This window comes from Myxocyprinus asiaticus, chromosome 10 (genome assembly GCF_019703515.2).
Source record: "Myxocyprinus asiaticus isolate MX2 ecotype Aquarium Trade chromosome 10, UBuf_Myxa_2, whole genome shotgun sequence".
NCBI classification, from domain to species: Eukaryota; Metazoa; Chordata; class Actinopteri; order Cypriniformes; family Catostomidae; genus Myxocyprinus; species Myxocyprinus asiaticus.
In genome coordinates this window covers 25,334,480-25,358,958 of record NC_059353.1, presented here as the reverse complement: position 1 = coordinate 25,358,958, position 24,479 = coordinate 25,334,480, and the positions used below count along the sequence as shown (strand labels likewise).

The 24,479-nt window shown below is 38.0% G+C and overlaps 1 protein-coding gene across 2 annotated transcripts in view; it reads left to right on the top strand.

The window, feature by feature from the left end:
- Positions 1–24,479, top strand: part of LOC127446906 (activin receptor type-2A-like) — an 83,019-nt gene that overhangs the window by 18,842 nt on the left and 39,698 nt on the right. Inside the window, exons 2-4 of one of the 2 annotated variants that reach the window (XM_051708226.1) lie at positions 4,570–4,780; positions 13,699–13,808; positions 19,890–20,044. In XM_051708226.1, coding sequence (XP_051564186.1) covers positions 4,570–4,780; positions 13,699–13,808; positions 19,890–20,044 — 476 coding nt within the window. Of the gene's footprint in view, positions 1–4,569; positions 4,781–13,698; positions 13,851–19,889; positions 20,045–24,479 lie in introns of both variants that reach the window. The other variant, XM_051708225.1, reaches the window with a different exon arrangement.

Genomic DNA, 24,479 nt, shown 5'->3' with positions numbered 1-24,479 from the left:
CTGACCAGGGGTGATGGTCGGACTCGCGTTTATCGTCGAAGGAATGAGCGTTACACCGAGGCCTGTACTCTGGGGCGGTGCATCACAGCATCATCGGACTGAGCTTGTTGTCATTGCAGGCAATCTCAACACTGTGCGTCACAGGGAAGACATCCTCCTCCCTCATGTGGTACCCTTCCTGCAGGCTCATCCTGACATGACCCTCCAGCATAACAATGCCACCAGCCATACTGCTCGTTCTGTGTGTGATTTCCTGCAAGACCGTAATTTCAGTGTTCTGCCATGGCCAGCGAAGAGCCTGGATCTCAATCCCATTGAGCACGTCTGGGACCTGTTGGATCGGAGGTTGAGGGCTAGGTCCATTCCCCCCAGAAATGTCCGGGAACTTGCGATTGCCTTGGTGGAAGAGTGGGGTAACATCTCACAGCAAGAACTGGCAAATCTGATGCAGTCCATGAGAAGGAGATGCACTGCAGTACTTAATGCAGATGATGTGGCCACATTAGATACTGACTGTTACTTTTGATTTTGACCCCCCCCCTTTGTTCAGAGACACATTATTCCATTTCTGTTAGTCACATGTCTGTGAAACTTGTTCAGTTTATGTCTTAGTTGTTGAATCTTTTTATGTTCATACAAATATTTACACATGTTAAGTTTGCTGAAAATAAAAGTCTAAAAGTCTATGAGTTTATAAATGTCACCTCAAATGTCAACCCATGTCTTTTATCACCAATGTTCCTGTCTAGGGATGTCGATACTAAAATACTGGAAAAGATGTAACAATACCATTTATTTTTCAGTATTGCTAATACTGACTCAATTTGGTACCTCCACCCTGTTTGACTACTTTTGAATGCTCATGTGCATAGTTGTGCAGATGATCTGTAAAGAGTGCTCACACCTCACGTCTCATGGCTGCAAATGTGACCGAATGCACTTCTTCATCAAAATGCCCATCTTGTCGAGGTATTGTTGTAAACGCAGTCGGTTGTCTTAACTCTTGTTTTGGAGACAGTTACAAACAACTTTTTGTTTGAGTTAGAAAAGACCTAGTAGATTACAGTAGATCAGGAGTCGGCAACCTTTATACATGAAGTGCCATTTTACATTTTTCTTCTTAATCACTGTGCTTGAACATAAATATAAACAAGTAAAAAAAAAATGAAAATAGTCGGGTACGACAGGGCTAAAGGTCCCCCAGTATAAAATGCACCTTTTATTTTATTTTCTCAGAAAGCACAAAAAAAAAAAAAAAAACTACCACAGTACTTTCCTTAACAGCTGTTTGTCATAATACACTGCAAAATGTTCAAGATTCGTGAGATCTTTGCGTGCAATGTTTAAAGTTGGAATTTGAGGTAGTTTGATCTAATATTAAACCATTTTTAAAATGTTGCAAATTAATGCAGTTTGAGAATCCCTGAAATTATCACATTTATTTTGAGAAATATAATTATTTTTCATTTTTGGTTTTGATTGATTCAAGGTGATTAAATCAAACTTTTCTAATAACGTTCCAATAAGTGAAAGGATAGTGTTTCATGAAGTAGTTAATTTGAGGAAGTATTATCTTAATTTGTTACTCATAAAAAGCATCTTGCTGTCTCAGAAGTATTTGACTAAGTTGACAAATTTTGCCCCATAACTATTGCCCCTATATCTACACGATATCACTATAAACCGCAGCATTGTCCTAAAACCCGGCCTTAACACGCTGCCCTGGTGCCAACATCATACACCTCACCCATTTCACAAGAAAGAAGCAAGCTTAAGCTGAGGTATCATGTTATCTAGTATATCCAGTTTATATTGATTGTAAACATTAGCTAGCTAGCAAGATAAGTTAGCATTGACAACTTTCCAACTGTAACTGCCCCGGTGTCCCGACTGGTCTCTCCACTAACAGCGGGATGATGTCCCAGCACACCGTCCATGATCTGGAACCATATAAAGTTCTTTCTTTGGGCACCGCTTTGTCCAATGTGTGTCAACGGATTTGTTCTGTACCTGTATTTTTTTTAACTTTTTCCCTAACCTGTGCTGTTGTGTGCTGTATACACAACCTGGCAAGTTCGGCAAAACTCCGCCTTTAATGACCCACCTCAATCTCCAGTTGGCCTTGTTTGGCCCAAGGGTAATTGGCATTGGTTCCATGAAAGACCAGAGGAGGCATGATGAAGCCCTGAAAGTGTCAGTGGGAATGCAACTGGCCCAAGCAAGCACTAGCACACCCTCATTTGGCCCGATAGTGGATATACGGCTACTAATTTGGCCACACTGGAGGATTAAGCTTATTGAGAAATTGAAGCAATTTTTTCAATAATACAGTTGTTTCTAATCCAACGTTTCTCTGTTACATGCCAGTATGCTAAAAAGTGACTACAGGAAAGACTGCGAATTATGCCTAGTAACTCGACCTACATAGTTCCCATTAGGGCTGGGCAATACATCGAATGCCCAGGATATAATCGCGATGATTTTGCTGACGATATAAAATTCAACAATATTGTGAATATCGCGATAATATTATTGAGCCTTTTATTTGGCCATTAAGTTTCATAGAGTGCATCAATAGACTATTTTCACGATCCTTCAGGGCTGAATAATTAATCAAAATAAAATCAAATGGAGATATGAATTTATGGGATTATTTAACTGCCAAAGGCTACGATTAAAGACAGATAAACATGGTCTTTGTGCGCTTCAGAATGAACCGACGACACGCTGATCTGTGAGCGCGCGGCGGGGCTAGTGTTTTTAGCGCAGTTCACCTGCATTGTGAAGTACTGGTTCAAGCATTCGCGCAATTCGAAACATTAGTAACCGCTATAAAGTTATTTTACAACTCTACAAACGCAGAACAGTAAAGGAGACAGCGGTTCATAAGATGCGAAACTTACAACTGTCAAACAAACATTGCACTTCATTGAAGGTGAAATAAACATGACTGCACTTGCAGTGTCAAAATAAAAACCCCAGTTTAGGGTAAAGTAAATAGGACAGAAATATATTAATTTACCTTAATCAAATCTTATCCTGAAAGTAATAGTAATTCAGTATTATATTATAATAATAAACTTCATTTAGTACTAAGCAATATTCATCTGTTTTCCAAAAAAAGAAAGTGAAGAGTAGTTTTGCACACCTTGTTCATTCACAAAGAAAAATGTTTTAGTTAAAATATATGAAGGTAAATAAGATTTGTATTAATCTTCCATATATGATTGTATGTTAAATGTAAGTATACATGTGCAGATCAATGAAAATAATAAAATTAATTTAGTGAAAAACAGTGGGAAACATACCTTCATCATTTTTAAATAGATTTTTATTTAATGCCTTTGAAATATTAATTCTACATGGCTACAATGGCTGTTTAGATGAAATGATGGTTCCTCTGAAATAGCATAAATGTTTATATATATATATATATAGTATCGTCAATTTGCTGAAAAATATCGAGATATAATTTCTGAAGCCATATTGCCCAGCACTAGTTCCCATGTGTCGGGATTAGTGAGTGAATCCAGCAGTAATGCAGTGTACACTGGATTTGATCATTAAATCTTCAAGAAGCTGTTTGTCTTGTGTGTTAAGTGATCGGGATGACATGGTATGTTTTGGATACTTTCACAACAATCTTTACATCAGTGCTATGTTCGCACACGGTCTGAGTCATGAGTTGTGGTTGTTTCAGGAAGTAAATGTGAAACCGCTCTCCACCACATCCTGTTTTAGAATGGTTCTTCTGTGTTAATCACAGTCACTTCTCTAAGTTTTTTTTTCTTCCTTTTATTGGTTAACCACAACACTTTCTAGTGTTTAGCTTTCTTTTTTGTACTGTATGGTGACTCGTGGGTGGTTTTTACAAACCATATGAGGTCCCATCTGTGAATTTCACTTTCTAGATTATTTTAACCCCCTGTATTACATATGCTCTGTGCCCCTTGAATTGTACAAGTTTTCTTACAGCAGGCTAAATAGTAAAGGGCTTGTTTACCCAAAAATCCCACATTTTTTTGATTACTCACCCTCATGTTGTTCCAAACCCGTATGACTTCACATCAGTTATAGACCTCAGTTAAAGACAAGAGACAACAATTATACAGCTCCAATATCTTTTGTGATTCAGCTGTCAATCAATAGCCACTTTTCCACCATCGGGCCGATCGGTTCTTGTTAAGGAATCCGGGCTCTTTTTGGTTTCACACTGTGGTGCTGCTAAATCAGCATTAGAATGGACTGACTGGGCAAGTGACCAATTGTGAGTCGCCACATCATAAGCCGTTTCACCTGCATGGTTCTCTGTCCTCAGCTTGGTTAGTTAAGAATGCTTGCCGGGAACAGTTTGTAATCATAGCATGCGGAACCGTGCTCAATTGGAAATGCTACTGGAACCTTTACTCACCATGTTCAAAAACATTCGTTGTTGGAAAAGTACATAGTACAAGACTGTGTGTTATGGTTTTGCATGTTGAGTTTTGTGATGAGTAAAGTCTTCCTTTCCCACCACTGGCTATCCATGTTCTCAGTCTTAAACTTCCTCTCCTGCACTTGTGTTTTTAGGTGCCATCCTTGGCCGCTCAGAGACACAAAAGTGTGTTTTCTTCAATTATAACCCCAGTTTGGAGAACCGAGGAAACCACAGTGGGATTGAGTCTTGCGTGGGAGACAAGGACAAGAGACTTCATTGCTATTCAACTTGGCGAAATGTGTCAGGATCGATTGAAATCGTAAGGCAAGGCTGCTGGCTGGATGACGTTAACTGCTATGACAGGTAATCACTAGTTCTCATGCCTATTTAACATATCCAATATACCAGGATAGTATACACTGTATATACTGTGTGTGTATACAAAATAGGCTGTCAGTCGATTAAAATAAGTAATTGATTAATGTCATATTTTTTGTAGTTAATGCGTTAAGTAATTTTGTTAAGGAAAGAAAACAAAATGATATGTGTAAGTGTTTGTTCTTGCCATTTGTGAGGATGACACTCAGCGACACTATATCGAAGAGGCAGATAAATGCAACAGTGCTCTTTACTCATCTCACTAGTGCACACACACACAGAAAACACATCCTGCATTTCTAGAACTGCATCAAAACCGACAAGGAGTGCAAACACTGATCTCAATAATTGCAATAACTAAAAAATCTACCCACACTTTATAAATGTAATCTTACATGTATAGAGATGATTTTGCAGCTGGCCTGCAGTCCAGTGCTGTTTATTTCATTGACATTTCCATATTTAATGTCAGAATGGATTGGAATGCATTAACTGTTATAAAACTGAACTAAAACATATTTAATTGGATGCCTTAAAGGTTAGCTGTAAAAAAAAAAAAAATGTTATGCAAAAATTATTTTACTCGCTTATTATGCAAAGACAACTATAAGTAAGCCAATTGTAGATTGATTCCCCTGTGGTGCTTTCAAAACTTTGCTCTGTTTAAGTATCCCGACCAGCCCAACACAGCAACATTGCACTTTAAAAGTTCTATTTCAGTCAGATTAAAATAATTTATTAATTTGTCAAATAATTTTTTAATGTCATGTAAACGTTAGTCGACTGAAATTTTTGCAAAATCTAACTAACAGACCTAGATAATGCGATTGTAGATCGGTTCTGTCCAGTATGTATACACGTCAGTCTGACTGCAGTAAGCCTCGGCGTTATGTGCATGCTCCGAAAAACGGGTGTTGCGTGATGTGTGTTTAACCCGGAAGTCAAACACAACACAAAGCAAAAAAGAAGATCAACAACAACAAATTTGTGCATTTCATTAGAAGCGATCATCCCTATACCCAATTCCAGGGGTTCTCAATGGGGGCAGTGCTGCACCCCCAGTGGGTGTTCAAAGGATGCCAGGGGGCGCTGAGAGCAAATTAGTAGAAGGGGGGGCGTTAGGTTACAAATGGGGGGCGTTTATCTGTCATGTTAATCAAATCTATCGTCAAGTTCCTGTTTGCATTAAAATGTTTATCTAGACTCCATTATACGGGTTGGTATGCATTTGTATCGCGGTATATCTGACTCTGAAGTCTAGCGCTGCAGCGTCAAATAGACAGGCAAAGTCACAACCTCCGCTAATGCACCTGTATGGCTCTGTAGGTGGATACGTCTCAATGGACAGAGCAGCATAAGCGCAACGCAGGTGCGTTTTTACTCACAGTCCGGTCTCAAGCTCTTAAACACGCACCTCTGATCATTGCAGCACTGCGAGAACCAGTGAGAAGCATGGCGCGAGACACGGAAACCATTTGAATTCGGCACAGAATGCTACACGACCACCCTTGAATTTACTATAGTAACACTAACTGTAGGCGGAAATAGATTCATAATACATATTATCATATCACTACTTCAGCTCTATTAAATTTGTCATAAGCCACATTAGGTGAGTTATGGAATATAATAAATTTTTGTTAAAACATTTAAATGTTTATATTTTGTATTATGTATTTGTATTTGTATTTATATGCGTTTAGAGTAGGCCTACTGTTTGTAATTACAAAATGCCATAATTTGTTTTATAGAAATCATGTTACATCTAACCACGGTAGTGAAGAAGATCCATGCTTCCATGTATAGTCTTGTTACAAATACCACTGTTAAAACTATAAAAAATAAATAAATAAATGCATTTAAATTTTCATAAGGGTAAATGCAAAATATATATATATATTTTTTTTAGATGAAATAGAAATGCGTAAATTCTAAAAAAATAGGCTAAAATATTTTTGTTTGAGTGTAAGAAAATATAACTGATTTTGTTTACCTTCAGAAATTCCAAGAGATGACTCATTTGAATCAGTAAGATCCTGATGAAAGGAGTTCCAACTCAGTCACAGTGTTAGAATAATTTAGTCACATAGATTAGGTGGTTGGGGTGTGGCACGAGATCTCGCAATATTAAAACGTGACGATATTATCATTGCGGTGAAAAGCTGTCTCATGATATCAGCTTGACGGAGTGTGAGGGTGAAATTAGCATAGAAGATGCCCCCGCCACTTTTAAATCATTTGTGTGGCATAATTTTAGGTACCCGGTGGGAACAATAAACGGCGACAGAGTGACAGACAAGACACGAACAAAGGCTGTGTCTTGTTTGGAAGGCTGCGTCCTCCAGAGTTCGCATTTATCGGCCGCATACGTCATCGAGGCTGTCTCGTTTCATTTTTTTGTCTTTCTTTTTCTTATTTTTTATATATTGTCAATGCCTTTTATGTATATGCACTTACATTTATACAATTGTTATCCTTTTTTGAATTCCCAATAAAAAAAAAATGAAACGAGACCGCCTCGATGACGTATGCGGCCGACAAATGCGACATCCGGAGGACGCAACCTTCAAAACAAGACACAGCAAATATGTAAGCACTGTAAGAAAATAGTGCCGTACACCGCGGCTAACACAAGCACTATGCAAAGACACCTACAGAACCACCGCAGCTCTCAACTCAAATCAACCAGGTCTGAAGAGACTCATGTGAAATCATACAGGAGAGGAGCCAGTCAGTTGAGTTTGTGGCAAAACCTTTTACTGTGCTTGCATATTGTTCTGTCTTTCACTGCATATGATAATTCATACTCAGAAAGTAGAACTGAAGTGACATTCATTACAAGATGATTAGTTAAAACATTTCAAAATGCACCTGCATTGTTTTGCATTTTGTGACTTTCAGACTATTTTTCCAGTCATATACACTACCGGTCAAAAGTTTTGAAACTCTTGACTGAAATGTTTCTCATGATCTTAAAAATCTTTTGATCTGAAGGCATATGCTTAAATGTTTGAAATTAGTTTTGTAGACAAAAATATAATTGTGCCACCATATTAATTGATTTCATTACAAAGCTAAAATAGTTTTTGAAATTGATGACTTGGACCAAATAATAAAGAAAAGCAGCCAATAAGTGCCCAACATAGATGGGAACTCCTTCAGTACTGTTTAAAAGGCATTCCAGGTTGATACCTCAAGAAATTGGTTGAGAAAATGTCAAGAGGACATGTCTGCAAATTCTAGGCAAAGGGTGAGTACTTTGAAGATGCTAAAATATAACACAGTTTTGATTTATTTTGGATTTTGTTTAGTCACAACATAATTCCCGTAGTTCCATTTATGTTATTCCATAGTTTTGATGACTTTACTATTATTCTAAAGTGTGAAGAAAAAAAATTATAATAAAGAATGAGTAAGTGTTTCAAAACTTCTGACCGTTAGTGTATATAGTGTTAAAATATCGTCTCGTTCTTGTGAACCCAGTATCGTGTCTCGTCTCGTGAGCTAAGTGTATTATCACACCCCTATTAGGTGGTAACTTTGACTTTTTATAGATGTTATAGATAACCTTACTGTTGTTGATACCAGTAAATTTACATCTACTTCCAACTCAAAATCAATGCTGTAATGTAGAATAAGCATTTCAGTGGGTCAAAAGTAGGGTAAGGGAATGAAATAGGGGGGCATTCTTCAAAAAAAGGTTGAGTACCACTGCTCTATTTCCTTCGAAGACTCCCCACTGTGAGAGCTTTGGAGGGCTGAAAGGTGAGGGGCTCAAAAATAACTTTCATTCGGAACTCACCTTTTTAAGTAATTTTTATTGAAAATGTAGTTTGAAGCGATCTTACAGCATGGCTATTATGTTACACCTTCTCCCTCCTTCCCTTCTCCCTCCCTTCCCCTTTGAAGTAGCATCAAATGTCTTTCTTTATTAAAAAAACAACTATTAAAAAAAACTTTTTTAATGATCTTCCATGGACTATTTTCACAAATGCCTTCATAAAATACAATAAAAGAGATTAACAGATACATACTATAGCCAAGGTTAGCATGCTAGCATTAGCCCTAGTGCCATGAATGCAGTATGTAAACATTACACATTATCTACTGTATATATCTTACTTGGAGTTATCATCGAGTGGTTGTAACAGCTTCTTACTGATCTCATGTGGATACTTTTCAAAGAATGAGGCAAAAAGCATAAGTTTTATTCAATATTCAGCCTGAAGCAAATGTCAGGTACAGATACACAACTGTTTCAAGTATCCAGACAACAAACCTATTAAATACCAGTGATCGCTGGGAAAATATAGGAGCAAATTGCATCATCTTTTGCCTTCAGATGCCACCATAAGCACAACAGATAGCGTACATACAGTTGTGCTCAAAAGTTTGCATACTCTGGCAGAAATTGTGAAATTCTGGCATTGATTTTGAAAATATGACTGAACATGCAAAAACAACTGTCTTTTATTTAAGGATAGTGATCATATGAAGCCATTTATTATCACATAGTTGTTTGGCTCCTTTTTAAATCATAATGATAACAGAAATCACCCAAATGGACCCGATCAAAAGTTTACATACCCTTGAATGTTTGGCCTTGTTACAGACACACAAGGTGAAACACAGGGTGACACACACAGGTTTAAATGGCAATTAAAGGTTAATTTCCCACACATGTGGCTTTTTATATTGCAGTTAGTGTCTGTGTATAAATAGTCAATGAGTTTGTTAGCTCTCACGTGGATGCACTGAGCAGGCTAGATACTGAGCCATGGGGAGCAGAAAAGAACTGTCAAAAGACTGCGTAACAAGGTAATGGAACTTTATAAAGATGGAAAAGGATATAAAAAGAGATCCAAATCCTTGAAAATGCCAGTCAGTACTGTTCAATCACTTATTAAGAAGTGGAAAATTTGGGGATCTCTTGATACCAAGCCAAGGTCAGGTAGACCAAGAAAGATTTCAGCCACAGCTGCCAGAAGAATTGTTCGAGATACAAAGAAAAACCCACAGGTAACCTCAGGAGAAATACAGGCTGCTCTGGAAAAAGACGGTGTGGTTGTTTCAAGGAGCACAATATGATGATAAGTGAACAAAAGTGAGCTGCATGGTCGAGTTTCCAGAAAGAAGCCTTTACTGCGCCAATGCCACAAAAAAGCCTGGTTACAATATGCCTGACAACACCTTGACACGCCTCACAGCTTCTGGCACACTGTAATTTGGAGTGACGAGACCAAAATAGAGCTTTATGGTCACAACCATAAGCGCTATGTTTGGAGAGGAGTCAACAAGGCCTATAGTGAAAAGAATACCATCCCCACTATGAAGCATGGTGGTGGCTCACTGATGTTTTGGGGGTGTGTGAGCTCTAAAGGCACGGGGAATCTTGTGAAAATTGATGGCAAGATGAATGCAGCATGTTATCAGAAAATACTGGGAGACAATTTGCATTCTTCTGCACGAAAGCAGCGCATGGGACGCTCTTGGACTTTCCAGCACGACAGTGACCCTAAGCACAAGGCCAAGTTGACCCTCCAGTGATTACAGCAGAAAAAGGTGAAGGTTCTGGAGTGGCCATCACAGTCTCCTGACCTTAATATCATTGAGCCACTCTGGGGAGATCTCAAACGTGCGGTTCATGCAAGATGACCAAAGTCTTTGCATGACCTGGAGGCATTTTGCCAAGACGAATGGGCAGCTATATTACCTGCAAGAATTTGTGGTCTCATAGACAACTATTACAAAAGACTGCACGCTGTCATTGATGCTAAAGGGGGCAATACACAGTATTAAGAACTAAGGTTATGCAAATTTTTGAACAGGGGTCATTTCATTTTTTTCATTGTTGCCATGATTTGTTTTATGATTGTGCCATTCTGTTATAACCTACAGTTGAATATGAATCCCATAAGAAATAAAATAAATGTGTTTTGCCTGCTCACTCATGTTTTCTTTAAAAATGGTACATATATTACCAATTCTCCAAGGGTATGCAAACTTTTGAGCACAACTGTATATCTGACCTGCACCAAAATTAACACATAAAGAATGGATGAAATGCACATGGCTGTAAAGTTTTCTATGTTGTTGTGCTGTTGTGTGCATCTCGCTGTTCACAAGTTAGTTAGCTGAATTCTTCGACACACTACTATGACACAAAAGGTCAACCGGAAAACATATATGTCAATTTCTCACCTGACATTCTGTCTTCAACTATTCAGTTGAGCATAGTGTCATGTATACTTGGACAGAGAAATAAAGGCTGTTGTTCAACAATGCTAAACCACCAGTAGTTTCATTGTAAATGCCCATGTAAACCTACTCATTGGCTCAACTAATGACATAAGTTTGGTGATGTTAGTGCCGCAGAAATTACACATTTCACATTCAAAATTAATGTTAGTTTTGAGAACCCTAAAAATATTGCAATATTAGGCATATGTCAGTATTGTATACAAGAAAGAATACTACACATTTGAATACTAAACCAGATGCTTTCTTTCAAGGTGGTGTACATTTTTAACATTATTTTAGATAAAATCTTGTGTAAACATGTTTCCTTTTTGGGGTTTGGTTGAATCCTTTTAGAGCCGACGGTAATAGGGAAGATTTTAAAAACACTTTTATCTCTGCATCTGCCCCGTATGCAACAAGTAGTAGCTGCTGGCAGATCAGGAAGTGTTTCTCCTTAACGGAGGTGTTTTGATAGCGTGCAAAGGCAGCAGCACTTCTCCTGTCCTAGCATGCTGCTGAACCTGTTTACCTCTCTTGCTGGAACTGGAAGTAATTTTTTTCATGTATGTTGAGCTGCCATGTCATGTCTTTAGTTAGCTCAGTAAGTAATGGGACCTCTTAATGGCATTTGTACATTGAAAATGTAGTAACAGGTTTGCTTTTTTTTTTCCAACTAAATTCCTTCTGGAATGTTATCCACTCCCTCGCATTTGTTCATTTACACCTGTGTGTGCAATACAAACCTGTGTGCATATCTTGAGGATTATTTGTGTGCTGCTAAGCTTTGTTTATCTTTTTTAAGCCAACTTGAGAGCTTAGCTTTGATGTGGGCTGCCCGATTAAAAAGTATCTCTTTCGCAAAGGCATTTTCTGCTTATGTGTATTTATTCTTTTTTTTTTTTTTTTTTTTGCTGTCTAACCTAAACAAAATCCAAATTCATCTGTCATCTTTCTGAATAGGCATGTCTTATTTATGTCTTAACGTGATCTTTGTTTTATTGCCAAAATTATTTTGATATAGAATAAAAGACTTTTGTGAATCTAGGGTGCTATTTGAAAATGAAAACTAATTTTAGATAATTAATTGTAATTTTTCACCTAAATATTACCAAAATATGAATTATATTGATATTAAAAATATGTACAAAAGAGGGTGCAACAAAACAAATTATATCAAACGGCACTGTGTGGGATTCTTTATTGCAAAGAACATAGTAAACTGTTAACAAAAGACAATTCCATCAGCCGCTTCCTCGCTTTGGTAACGTCATATATCTAAACCCAGTGCTGCAATAGGGGCTGTTCAAACAGGACACTAGACGGAGCACAACAGAATGGAACAAAACACGGGGATCTTGAGATGGTGTTTTTTGAAATTGAACTTCGCTTATGTTATGAGACGCTGTTAAGCAAGCAACACTGCCCGAGCAGTATACCCAAGCCCTAAAGGAATAGTTCACCCAAAAAGGACAATACTCTCATCATTTCCTCATGCCATCCCAGATGTGTATGAGTTTCTTTCTTCTGCTGAACACAAATAGAGATTTTTAAAAGAATATCTCAGCTCTTTAGGTCCATACAAAGCAAGTGAATGGTAAACAAAACTTTTGAAGCTCCAAAAATCACATAAAGGCCACATAAAAGTAATCCATATAACTCCAGTGGTTTAATCCATGTCTTGTGAAGTAATCCAATCGTTTTTGGGTGAGAACAGACTAAAATATAACTCCTTTTTCACTATAAATCTTGACATCTGCAGTCTCTTTATTGATCATGATTTCAAGCTGGATTACACTTCCTAGTGCCATCTTGATTTCAAGACATTTAGACAGTCAAGAATTAAAGTGAAACGATCGTGCCTAGAGACTGCAATGGCAAGATATACAGTGAAAAAGAAGTTACATTTTGGTCTGTTCTCACCCAAAAATGATTGGATTGCTTCACAAGACATGGATTAAACCACTGGAGTTATATGGATTTCTTTTATGTGGCCTTTATGTGATTTTTGGAGCTTCAAAGTTTTGTTTACCATTCACTTGCTTTGTATGGACCTAAAGAGCTGAGATATTCTTTTAAAAATCTCTATTTGTGTTCAGCAGAAAAAAGAAAGTCATACACATCTGGGATGGCATGAAGGTGAGTAAATGAGAGAATTTTAGCGAGAGCTTTTTGGGTGAACTATCCCTTTAAGTCATTCGCAGTTAAATTTGAATGCACAGATTTAGCATTCAAATGTGCATTTTTATCTTAAATTCGACAAATGTTCGACAGCCTTATTTTGCATTTTGATCAAATAGAAGTAGAATGTTCGTAGACATAATGCCACGGTACGCATTTTGTCTGCTTACACACTTGCTCTGTGTTGTGTATTTCCCCCAGAAAATATTAATGTAAAAAATACAGACTCTTATCGTTAGTACAGTATTGTGAGAGAAAATAATATTGCAATACTTCAGATATCCCATATTAGCCAATGAAACATTGAAAATGCGTTGTCCACTGTAAATTAAAATGTTTGGTGGCTGACCAATTGATGATTGTCTTTCCGTCCCTCACAGCCTCGTTTTCATTTGCATCAAATAAAACTAAACTATACTGAAGATAAAATAAAAACAGGGAAGTTGGCTGGACACTGACTTCTCTGTTTGTTTTTGGTTTTACAGTACAGAGTGCGTGGAGAAGAAGGAGGACCCTGATGTGTTTTTCTGCTGCTGTGAAGGCAACATGTGCAACGAGAAGTTCTTCTACAACCCATATACACAGCTAGTTCAGAGTAAGGCTTCCTTCAGCGACACAAACAGCAAAGTCTTTAAGGGTACTGGAAGTTCTTCAGTTATATCCCCCTGTCTCATCACCCCTTTCTCTGATGTAATTGTGCTTGGTGTTTGATTCTGTCGGTGTGAACCCAGCTTTCTGTTTTTGTGTCCCAACATAACCCTGAATTTTCAATCTCATAATCAAAATCATCCGATTACCTAAAAGCACCTCTCAGGCGTTTTTTCATGACTATGCTTGTTCAGTGCCATATCAAGCTCAATACTTTTTCCTTTCCTCTTGCAAACCACTAGTGTTTTGTATCTCTTGATTTGTGAGCTGTTTTGTGTGTGTGTGTGTGTGTGTGTGTGTGTGTGTGTGTGTGTGTGTGTATCAATATTGTAACGCCACAACATAATTCACACAGTGTATTACTGTTTTGTTTAATGTTGATGGAATGCTTTTTGTTAGTCCTATTTCTTTGTGAAGCCTGTTTAAGAATTTCAAATGTACGTCAATGTTCTGTGCTACATTTTGAGCAGTCATTTCTGATCATAAATCTTTAACGAAAAGGTTGAGACATGCACATTATGAATTCAGCTTTGTGAATAATATATAGGCATGCATGCACATTATCTTTCACTATGTCTTCGTCTTACTTATAAAGGTTATGATGTTCATATTAAATCAAATGTTTTCCTTGCAAGTACCGTTTTATTTTGTGTGCTGAAATGGAAATTGGAGACGCGCTTAATGTGTTTAGTTCCATAAAAGTTCACTGGTGTGAATGCTCATTATTCTACTCCCAATTGGAAACTTGAGTAACTGATGTATTTATTAAGTTGTTTCATTGTGTTTTTCTGTATTTTGAATGTCCTGCTACAGACGGTGACATAAAGGATGTGCAGTTTAGGTTTTTTTTAGTTTTTTTGTTTTGTTTTTTATTGCCATTTTTCTCCCAATTTGGAATGTCCAGTTCCCACTTCTTAGTAAGTCCTTGTGATGGCGCAGTTACTCACCTCAATCCGGGTGGCCGAGGACAAGTCTCAGTTGCCTCCGTTTCTGAGACCGTCAATCCGCGCATCTTATCACGTGGCACATTGTGCATGACACTGTGGAGACTCGCAGCATGTGGAGGCTCATGCTACTCTCCACGATCCACGCACAACTTACCACGTGCCCCATTGAGAGCGAGAACCACTAATCGCGACCACGAGGAGGTTACTCCATGTGACTCTACCCTCCCTAGCAACCGGGCCAATTTGGTTGCTTAGGAGACCTGGCTGGAGTCACTCAGCATGCCCTGGATTCGAACTCGTGACTCCAGGGGTGGTAGTCAGCGTCAATAATCGCTGAGATTCCCAGGCCTGGATGTGCATTTTCTGAATTATTTGAGATGTTTGGATTTGATTGTTTTTCATGTGTTTGTAAAGCGTTGGCATAGACAAACATTTTGCGTAGACATACAGTTAATGAATCTCTGACTCTTAGACTTCAGTATTTCCATTGCCTCTGGACACAGAATTGGTAATTTTGCTGCAGACGGCTTTTGCAGTGTAGAGAAAGAAATGTTTTCCCCTCTTTATCAAGGCAGTAAATAAAAATTGACCTTCTATGTAACGTTTGATGGCTCTTATTAAGGTTTTGAAGGGCATCACTGCCTTCATCTCGGTCGTCATCCCACTTGACAACAGCACAGCTGCAGAGAAATCTACATTTGACTGTTGTCAGAGCAAATACTTTTAGTAGTACTCTTAGGAGTAACTATTGTCATGCATGTTGTGTTACAGTTACTTTGTACAGTTACACTGTAGTTCAGTTAATGCAAGAGTAGCTAAACGGACATGCTGTAGAACACAGCTACATGTAGAAAATGATGGAGTGCATCATATAGAAGGCATTAACACTGGCTAGATCTTTCCTAGCACCAGTTTGGTTTCCTGTCATTGGGCTTTTAACAGCATAACGTGCTCTCACAGCCCCTTTTAGATTACAAGGGCTGATCTGGTCGCTTGATCGCCTTTAACACTGACATCAACATCCTCTTAACTAAATGAGTGATGGAGGCCTGTGAGTAATTACTGACCTTGTTGGTATTGGTGGTTTTAATTTTGAGGCTCCCTGCAGGGGTCATTTGTACATTTCAGCAATCATGAGTTATCTGCTAGGGTTGTCACGATACCAATATTTCAGTAGTCAATACCAAAACCAGTGAAATTTCACAACTTCCGATACCAAATTTGATACCACAGCAAATATTAACAAATAAAATTAAAACAAAAACAAATAATCAAAAAATAAAGTCAGAATTAAAATTTAACAAATCAAAAACATTAGACCTTGGTCACAGTAGCACCAAAATTAGATTATTAGCAGGAATGAAAATGAGGCTGTTAGGGATAGACTTCCAGTCTCTTCAAAGGCAAGCACGGCATAAAGCTGTATAAAGGTCCTGTATAAAGGTATACATTTTCCTTGACTCTTGTTTTTTAAAGTGTTTTTGTCTACAAAAATGTATTTAATTATTTAATTTATATAAAGTTATTTATATATATATATATTTATTTATTTATTTTTTTCAATGTTTCGTCAGCGGAAACAAATCCAAAACCCTTTAAACAACAGCACAACCCATAGAAGAATAAGTCCATCCCTCACAACCTTGTTTTCATTCCTGCCAAAAATAAATCCCCATTCACACCGCCGTCGACATCGCGCAACAAAGCGACACGATCCCATGAATTTTCAATGAGAGCAGAGCAACTTCCGGTGACACGAGCTGCAGTGACCGTTGGCGACAGAGGTCGCCATAGCGAGTGACAAGACAAATTTGAGAATTTTAACTTTATGCAAATTACAAGCAACATTCGGCAGCGACATTGAGAGTCTTGTGTTCTCACTCGTGTTTATGCAATAGATCTATTTCCAGCAGTGACTCACTCCATATGGAATGATCTTGATATTAAATGTAAAAGCCCACAGGGACACAGAGAACTACACAAAGCGCACCAGAGCTTCTCAGCACTCCCTCACTGTGAGTGTGGAATGGAGTGCGTTTAATGACCTTGTGACCAGGGTACTTTCATGCCCTGCGGCTGCGTGTGACAGTCCTACCCTACTAAGTGGGGGAAGGGTGGAATAGGGATGGTTGAGGGTGGGTTTGTAGGGGGTAGATGTGCATTTCTGCACACATGGACTAATCCAGAGTCCTTAACCAACTTCCAGCTTAAGTCCAGATCTGGCATGAGAGCAGAGAGAAAGTGTCACGAACAGGATTTCTCTGTAACCACAGCTAATACAGGTTTAGCCAAGGTTCAGCTGGGTTGCACTTGTGGCCTGGCCTTGTACACATGGTACCGTGGTCAGCCCAGGCAAACGGAAAATGCTCTGCTATAGCACGAGTGTGAGGGATCGCTGCATCTCTGACTAACAGACACGGCCCAAACCAATCTCTGGCACAAGACAAAGTGAAACCGAGAGCCAGAGTGTGCACTGACTAAGCATGCACACTTTTTTCTCCAGCAAGCGCACACATGCGATTTCATTGATCCTCTCTTAACAGGAATTTTCATTTTCATAGGAGCATGTACATTGAAGGAAAATGGGGATGGTGGTCTAGCTGTCCAGTTGATTAGCTTATTTCGATTTTTTTCTTATTCTTTATTTTATAATTTTATTCTTAAATGCTTAGATGGTGAAAAATAACTCTAATATCCAATGTAAACATGAAATGCAATTTCAGGTAATTACTGTATTTACTGTAAGTCACATCTGTGTATAAGTTGCACTAAAAGCTTGACAAAGATTTTATTTGGCAGGCTTTAGGACCTGGGAAATGGCAAACTGAATGGGATCATTCATGCATGAAATCAACCCTGTTGTGGGCAAAAGACATCTTTAATTTCAGTAATCGCTTTGCCGAATAGGACATTCCAGACTCACACATATGTTTTTAATATCAGATGAAGGTCCACCATTATGCACCACATGCCAGAATCCAATATCCTTAAAGCATATTTTATTTGATTGTGCTGGTTTTATTTCTTTTAGGAAATAATTTTACTCTGCAAACACTTTTGAAGAGATTTTTAACAAAGTCAATCCTGAATTAGTTTTAGAGTTCTTATCAAAAATAAATGTTAAAAACCTTATATAGGTTTTTTAATCACTCTACCTTTTAAAATATTTTAACTTGTTTTTCGCCATGAAAATAGCCTTGGAAGCTGGCATGGCGTAAAATCATTAAAGAACTAACTACCTTTAGGACCCGGGAGCAGCAAACGTCCCTTCAGACTTGTATTCCGGAAAAAACCTTAGGTTAAGAATGACTTAATCGCAATTATGTAATAAATCAACTTCACACGTGTGGTTGACCATGTACGTCAGCTACAACCAAAGACCATTTTTGAACCAGGAAAAACTCTGATAATGTTTGCGGTAGTACTTTGATTTGCCTCTTGTGCGTTAGCTGTTTGACAGTTCGCATGGTAAAACCTCTTGGTGAAGTTGCATCTTTAAATTCATCCTCTGTAGAGCACCGCCACTACAGCCATATGCATTTTTTTTTTTTGACATTCTTGCTGTTTTTGAGTGTCCCATTACAAGCATTGTGTTTTTTTTTGTTTGTTTTTTTTTAAGATGGTGTGTGAAGTTAAAAATATTCCAATTTTTAAAAATTTGTCACAACATTTGTTCCTTTTCGTTGTGCGCCATCTAGTAGCATCTAGCATTGACTTACCGTTCATGTGCTGAAACTTTGTTTGGTGCAGAACAATCTGGAATAATATGAAACAATGCAACAGTCCCCTCTATGCAGCATGAACTTGCTCAGAACGTTGAATCTTTGTGACACCTGCGCTAAAAAAACATCTAGACGCATTGCAAAGAATGAAACAGAGTGCAGGTGTCTCGACAGGCATTTTTGAAAATTGTAAGTTATTTTTAACTTGATACGGTGTTTAAACAGTGCCGGTCCTGTGCAAAACGCACAAATGTATTCTATGTAAACGGCTCCCTAGAAATGCGTCCAATTGCTGTTGGGTTAAACCCACAACCAGATTAAATATATAGGGCTTCCTTAAGACTGATTAGTCGACTAGTCATTCAGGAAACCCACCGCCTAGTGGATTTTGAAAATATGTAATTTTGCACATCCCTTGAATAAAAAGTTTCTCGAGGCAGAAAGTATCAACAGCCTTCAGGGATTCTATCAACCTTTAATAAGGCCACAGTTTAAAATGTGTAATTAGTGAGTTCTGAAGGTGCAGGTAGGAAAAAAGTATGCAGTGAGACATTCTGAATGTACACCGTGTATTTTGCGAATGTAACACATAGCAGGTGTGTAGTAGACTTCATGAGGTTATGCTGAGTAATGCTAATGTATTCTGAAGTCATTATGTGAAATGCTGATGACATCATCCTTTTCACATTCAAATGGCTTTTTAAAGAAGCAATCGTAATAGTGCTCTGTAGCACTCTGTCGACAAACGGTTTCAGCAATTATGGGAATACAATTTAACTAAGTTGCAACAATAGACAAACACAGTCTGCTTAAACAAATAGCACACACATAGTGATAGGTTTACGTGTGGTTTTTTTTGTGTGTGTGTGTGTGTGTGTGTGTGTGTTTTTCTTATTGTGTAAATATTCACAGTTCAGGCTGGGAAAAGTATATGAATCCCCAGGCCAATGACGTCTCCAAATGCTAACTGGAGTAAGGAGTCAGTTAACCTGGAATCCAGTCAGTGCAACAAGATCGGAGATGTTGGTCAGAGCCGCCCTACCATAGTTCTCGAATTTTGAGTATACTACTAACAAGAACCATTTCCTGATGCCTAAGATTAAGAAATGGTGACTTGGATAAAGCTGGAAAGGGTTACAAAAGTATCTATACAATTCCTGATCAGTCCATGTTAGGAAATATTGTCTTTAAATTTCAGCACTGTTGCTTCTCTACCTAGAAATGAGAAATACAAATAGATCCAAGGGGTTCACATACTTTTTCCTGCAATTGTATTTCCAGAGAGCAAGCTTGAGTGTATAAAAAGCTTGTGTTGATTGGTATTGATCTTTCTCTTTCTCTTTCTTGCTTTTTCTCCAGCGACGTCTAACCCTATTACCCAGAACCCACCTCTGTTCAGCACTCTCCTTTACTCGATCGTGCCCATCATGGGCATTGCTGCCATTGTCCTTCTCTCCTTCTGGATGTATCGCCATCACAAGCTTGCATATCCTCCTGTTCTGGTTCCCACCCAGGTAAGTTGATATCTTTAATATAATGCATGTGTTTTTCTACAAAAGCCTGCACTTATGAGGACAGACATTCAAATATTTTCATATCGTATTTTTGATTTGATTCCAGTTAAACTCAGATGTCAGTGAATCACTTGCACAACAGAATGTTTTTAAATCCATCTGCTCTGTTCGGTGTAGCTCACAAGCAGGCCATGTTTTCTGCAGGGTTCCCACCCTCATTGAAAACCTGTAAATAATTTCTGATTAGTGAATGATTAGCGAACCAGTCTGATTTCAAATTATTTAAAAAAAATCCTTTTCCTGTAATTAAACGACTGGAAAAGCCAAGGACATATGCAAATTCATTGGTCAAAAAGTGTGGGAACCCTGTTTTTGTGTATCAGAACACCTTAATGTCACAAGTTTTATTGGGAGTTGTTATTTTCCCCTAGGCAGCGCATTTTTTGATGTGTGTGTGACAGTGATTTCAGTTATCTAATGTGCTCAATGTCACACTCATTCACACTCAAACGCACTGTCAGCTGGAATCAGACATGAGAAGTCAGGACAATGTTGTGTTTCAATGCCCTGCTCTCCCACTATAAACATAAGATAACAGAGTTGACATAACACAAGACACGAGCAATCGGGTGATCTTTACCCCTGGTTTGTGACTGCTGTCTACTTCTGAACAAGATAACAGATCTTTATTGATTTATTTTCAGAAAGCAGGTTTCAGGACATATTTGGCAGCTCAGAATAAAGCAAGAAGCCACGAGAGGCCATGCGTTAATTTTACACGGTAAAGGGGTATTGTTGGGCACGATGCAAAGCAGAGTCATTTTAATAACAGCTTTGAACACGCCTCATCCAATCAAAATTTAGAGTCTGAACTGTCGGTTTTGTAATAGATTCATTTACACGTGATGCACTTGTATGCTGACTGTGATGTATGGGGACTAAAAGATAGCACAAAGGGTTACCCATGTGTCAGGTGAACTTTTGGATTTCCCCGATTGAGTTTCAGCGTTATGTAGGCCAGATGTAACAGATGAACTGTCTTCACATTGCTGCTGATATCAGATATCATGATAAGCCCAAACTTGTTCTTGATATGTAGGAAACTTTATTAGCTCTTAATGCAGCAGTCTAAAATCTTTAGGGACTTTTCAAACACTTCAAAGTCAACATGGAACAGTGTTCACTACCGTTTGCTACCACGATACCACAATGTGTTTCTGAGTGAAACAGTATATTCAATAAAAATAAAATGTCAAGCAGGAATTTATTTTATCCATGAGGATTTCTTTGGATTGTGAAAAGTGGTCCCTATGACCGGTAGTTGTAGGGGATGTATTGAAAAATTCAAGGGCTTGGTGTAGTGGTAGACCAATATAGTATTTCCCCTAGGATTTTATTTTTTCAGCAACGGTGCTGTCGTGCACAAGCCTGCAACCCCGGACCCATGTTAAAGCATATTGGTTGAGGGATAGCTTAAAACAGGGGTGTCAAACTCAATTTCAGCCTGGGTCACATCACGGTTTATTTGTGCCTTCAAAGGGCCCATTGAAAATGTGGCACCAGCACCTGCTTTGGTAGCACCCATGCAATTACCAATAATAATACATGTTTTGAGGCATTGATTGATTGGCATTGATTTTGAGGTTGAGATGCAGATGAAAATGATATAGTAAAACTAACATCTGTGGGGAAAAAATGAAAACCTAATTTTTATAGGGCTAAATTGAAATATTCAGACAGTGTGACTAAATTGGGTCTTCTTTACAGATTCCTTTCATCAGGCTCCTACTCATTAAACTACAGTCATGTCTAAGAATGTCTGAAGGCAAACAAAACAACTTAAATTTTCCTACAATCAGAGAGCATTACAAGAGAACACATTTTATACAGTTGGAAAACTGATAGCTTGGTCCATAATAATAGTGAAAATTTACCATAGTCCTTCCTTAAAATCCATAGTTTTAAGTCCATGGTAACCATAGGTAAAACCATGCATGGCTCCTCACTACCATAATTAGTAACTATGGTTTCTATATAAAGAACTGTGGCATTTTTGTAATGGAAAAAACAGCAGTCTAAATACATTTAGAAGCATTTTCTGCTACAACTACCATAGTTAATACAGTACACTTAGTGTTACTACAGTAAATCCATGGTACATCTTTGTAGGTGTTGTGATTTGAGAATGGAAAAGCCTTCTAATTTAGGTTTTCTTCTGTTTTCTTTGTCAGCGCTGCTGCAAAATGCATATGGGTTTTTAATGGCTGATAATTTGAAAAAAATAAATAATGGCTGAGAACGGGGTTGTATATAGCTGCATGTGTGTGTGTGTGTGTGTGTGTGTGTGTGTATTACAGTTGAATAATTGCAAATTATATGTACACACAATTTTAATGAGCACATCTTTTACGCAATATTTACAAAAATTTCACACAAAAAATATATGAAAACAAAAAATGTGCATTATCCATTGATGAGGCTGTTTGTAGATTTTGACACTTTGTGAAATGACCTCTCCTGTTAATTGGTTTATTGGGCAGTTATTGGCACATGCCTATAATTTCAAAATAGTCAAATATCGGTCTATCACTATCCTGGTGACATAAACCGAAAGAGTAATTTTAGAGGCAGAGCAAATTTATTTATTTTTTTCCTTTGGAATATCGTGCACTGATAAATTGTGCTCAATAAGACCAGTAATATGTATTAAGAAAGTAAATGGCATCTATTTTGATTTCATGTTGACTTAATTTTTTCCCCATTCTGATGGTTGATGTGACCATTAACTGAAGCTCCTGACCCATATCTGTATGATTTTTTGCATTGCACTGCTGCCACACGATTGGCTGATTACATAATAGCATGAATAAGTAGGTGTACAGGTGTTCTTAAAAAAAGTGCAGTGAGTGTATTATCAAGCAGATTTCTTTTATAATGCCCTCAGCAGGGACTTTGTTCAGAATATCCCTAATTAAAATCCTCCATCATCATTTCTCAGGCTTTAATTCATGTGTTTAAAAATATTTTTTTGCATCCTCTTTCATAACGTTTGGCCCCAAGCCTCAACTTTAGTCTTGTGTTGTTTAGAAGGCGGAGAAGAGCTTTTTCATTATTTAACAGTTTTCTTACGAGGGCCCAATCCCTTACATGCCCATAAGGAGAGAGAGAGAGCGTAGTGTGCATTGTGCCGTATTAAGTGCTTGACTTCACAGTGAGGAAGGTGAGTTATTATGTTTGAAGTCCTCAGAAAGGGACGGCAACTTGTTCAGTTGCACGTTTTGCAGTGTTTAAGGACAAGGGGTCAGCTCCTGCTTTATATGCAGCCCTTTGCCATAGTTCCATAGTAGATGCTTTTACTACCTTCTTTTTTTACCTGGTTTTAGCTTTGTGCAGTCAGGAATATCAGGCTCTTCATGAAACACCACATTTGACATACAGTGAGATTCGAAGGTCTGATCTTTAAAATGTCTATTGTGAAAATGCTTTTATTTTTTAGTTTTTGTCATTTATAGGAGTTCTCATTTTATTTAGGCTACACATTTGTATTTTATATTTTATTTAGTTTATTTCATTTCAAATTAGATGATGAACATATCAATTTGAGTGAAAAGTTGGATTAAAAATGAACATATTTTTTATGTAATGGCAGCATGTTTACATTTTTACATTTATTCATTAGCAGACACTTTTATCCAAAGTGACTTACAAAATGAGGAAGGATTCAACTTAAGTTGATACAACATGTTTATTTCCAGATTTAAATTAGTTTTGAATCCCAGATTTTCTTTAAGCACTCAGACCTTTTGAAACCTGAAGAGGTGTCCGGTGACGCTCAGCCATGATGTACGTGTAGCTCTCTAGGCCGTCCTCAACAACCCCTCAATCTCTATATTTCACTGAATAAGATGACAAATTAGAGCGCAAAATGTCTCAGGGAAAGCTTGGAGCCAAGTGGGAAAGGGATAATACCTCTCCATTAAAGAAAAAGCAGATGCTTACGTCACAAAGTAGACATCAACAATGCCATTGCTGAAGTGGTGAGAATGGCGTTACAAGAACAACTAAATGATCTCAACATGCTGATCCAGATAGCAGTGAAAGATGCAGTAAATAGTGTCCTTATCCCACAGTTAATGGACCTAAAGCCTCAAATCCAGTGAACCGAAGATAGTTTATGTGCACTAAGGAAATGGAAACAGCTAATAAAATGATGCAAAATAATATAGCCAGGTTTGACTCACTTCAGGCTACTGCAGGAGCCAACAAACAACAGGTTAACATTCTCAGCATCAAGTGGATGAGCTTACCAGAAGGATGGTCCAAATGGAGGATCGTAGCCAAAGGTCTAACCTGAGACTCATTGGTGTGAAGCAAGGTGAGGAAGGATCTGATGCCATTGCCTTTTTGAGAGAACATTTGCCAAAATTAATTCCTT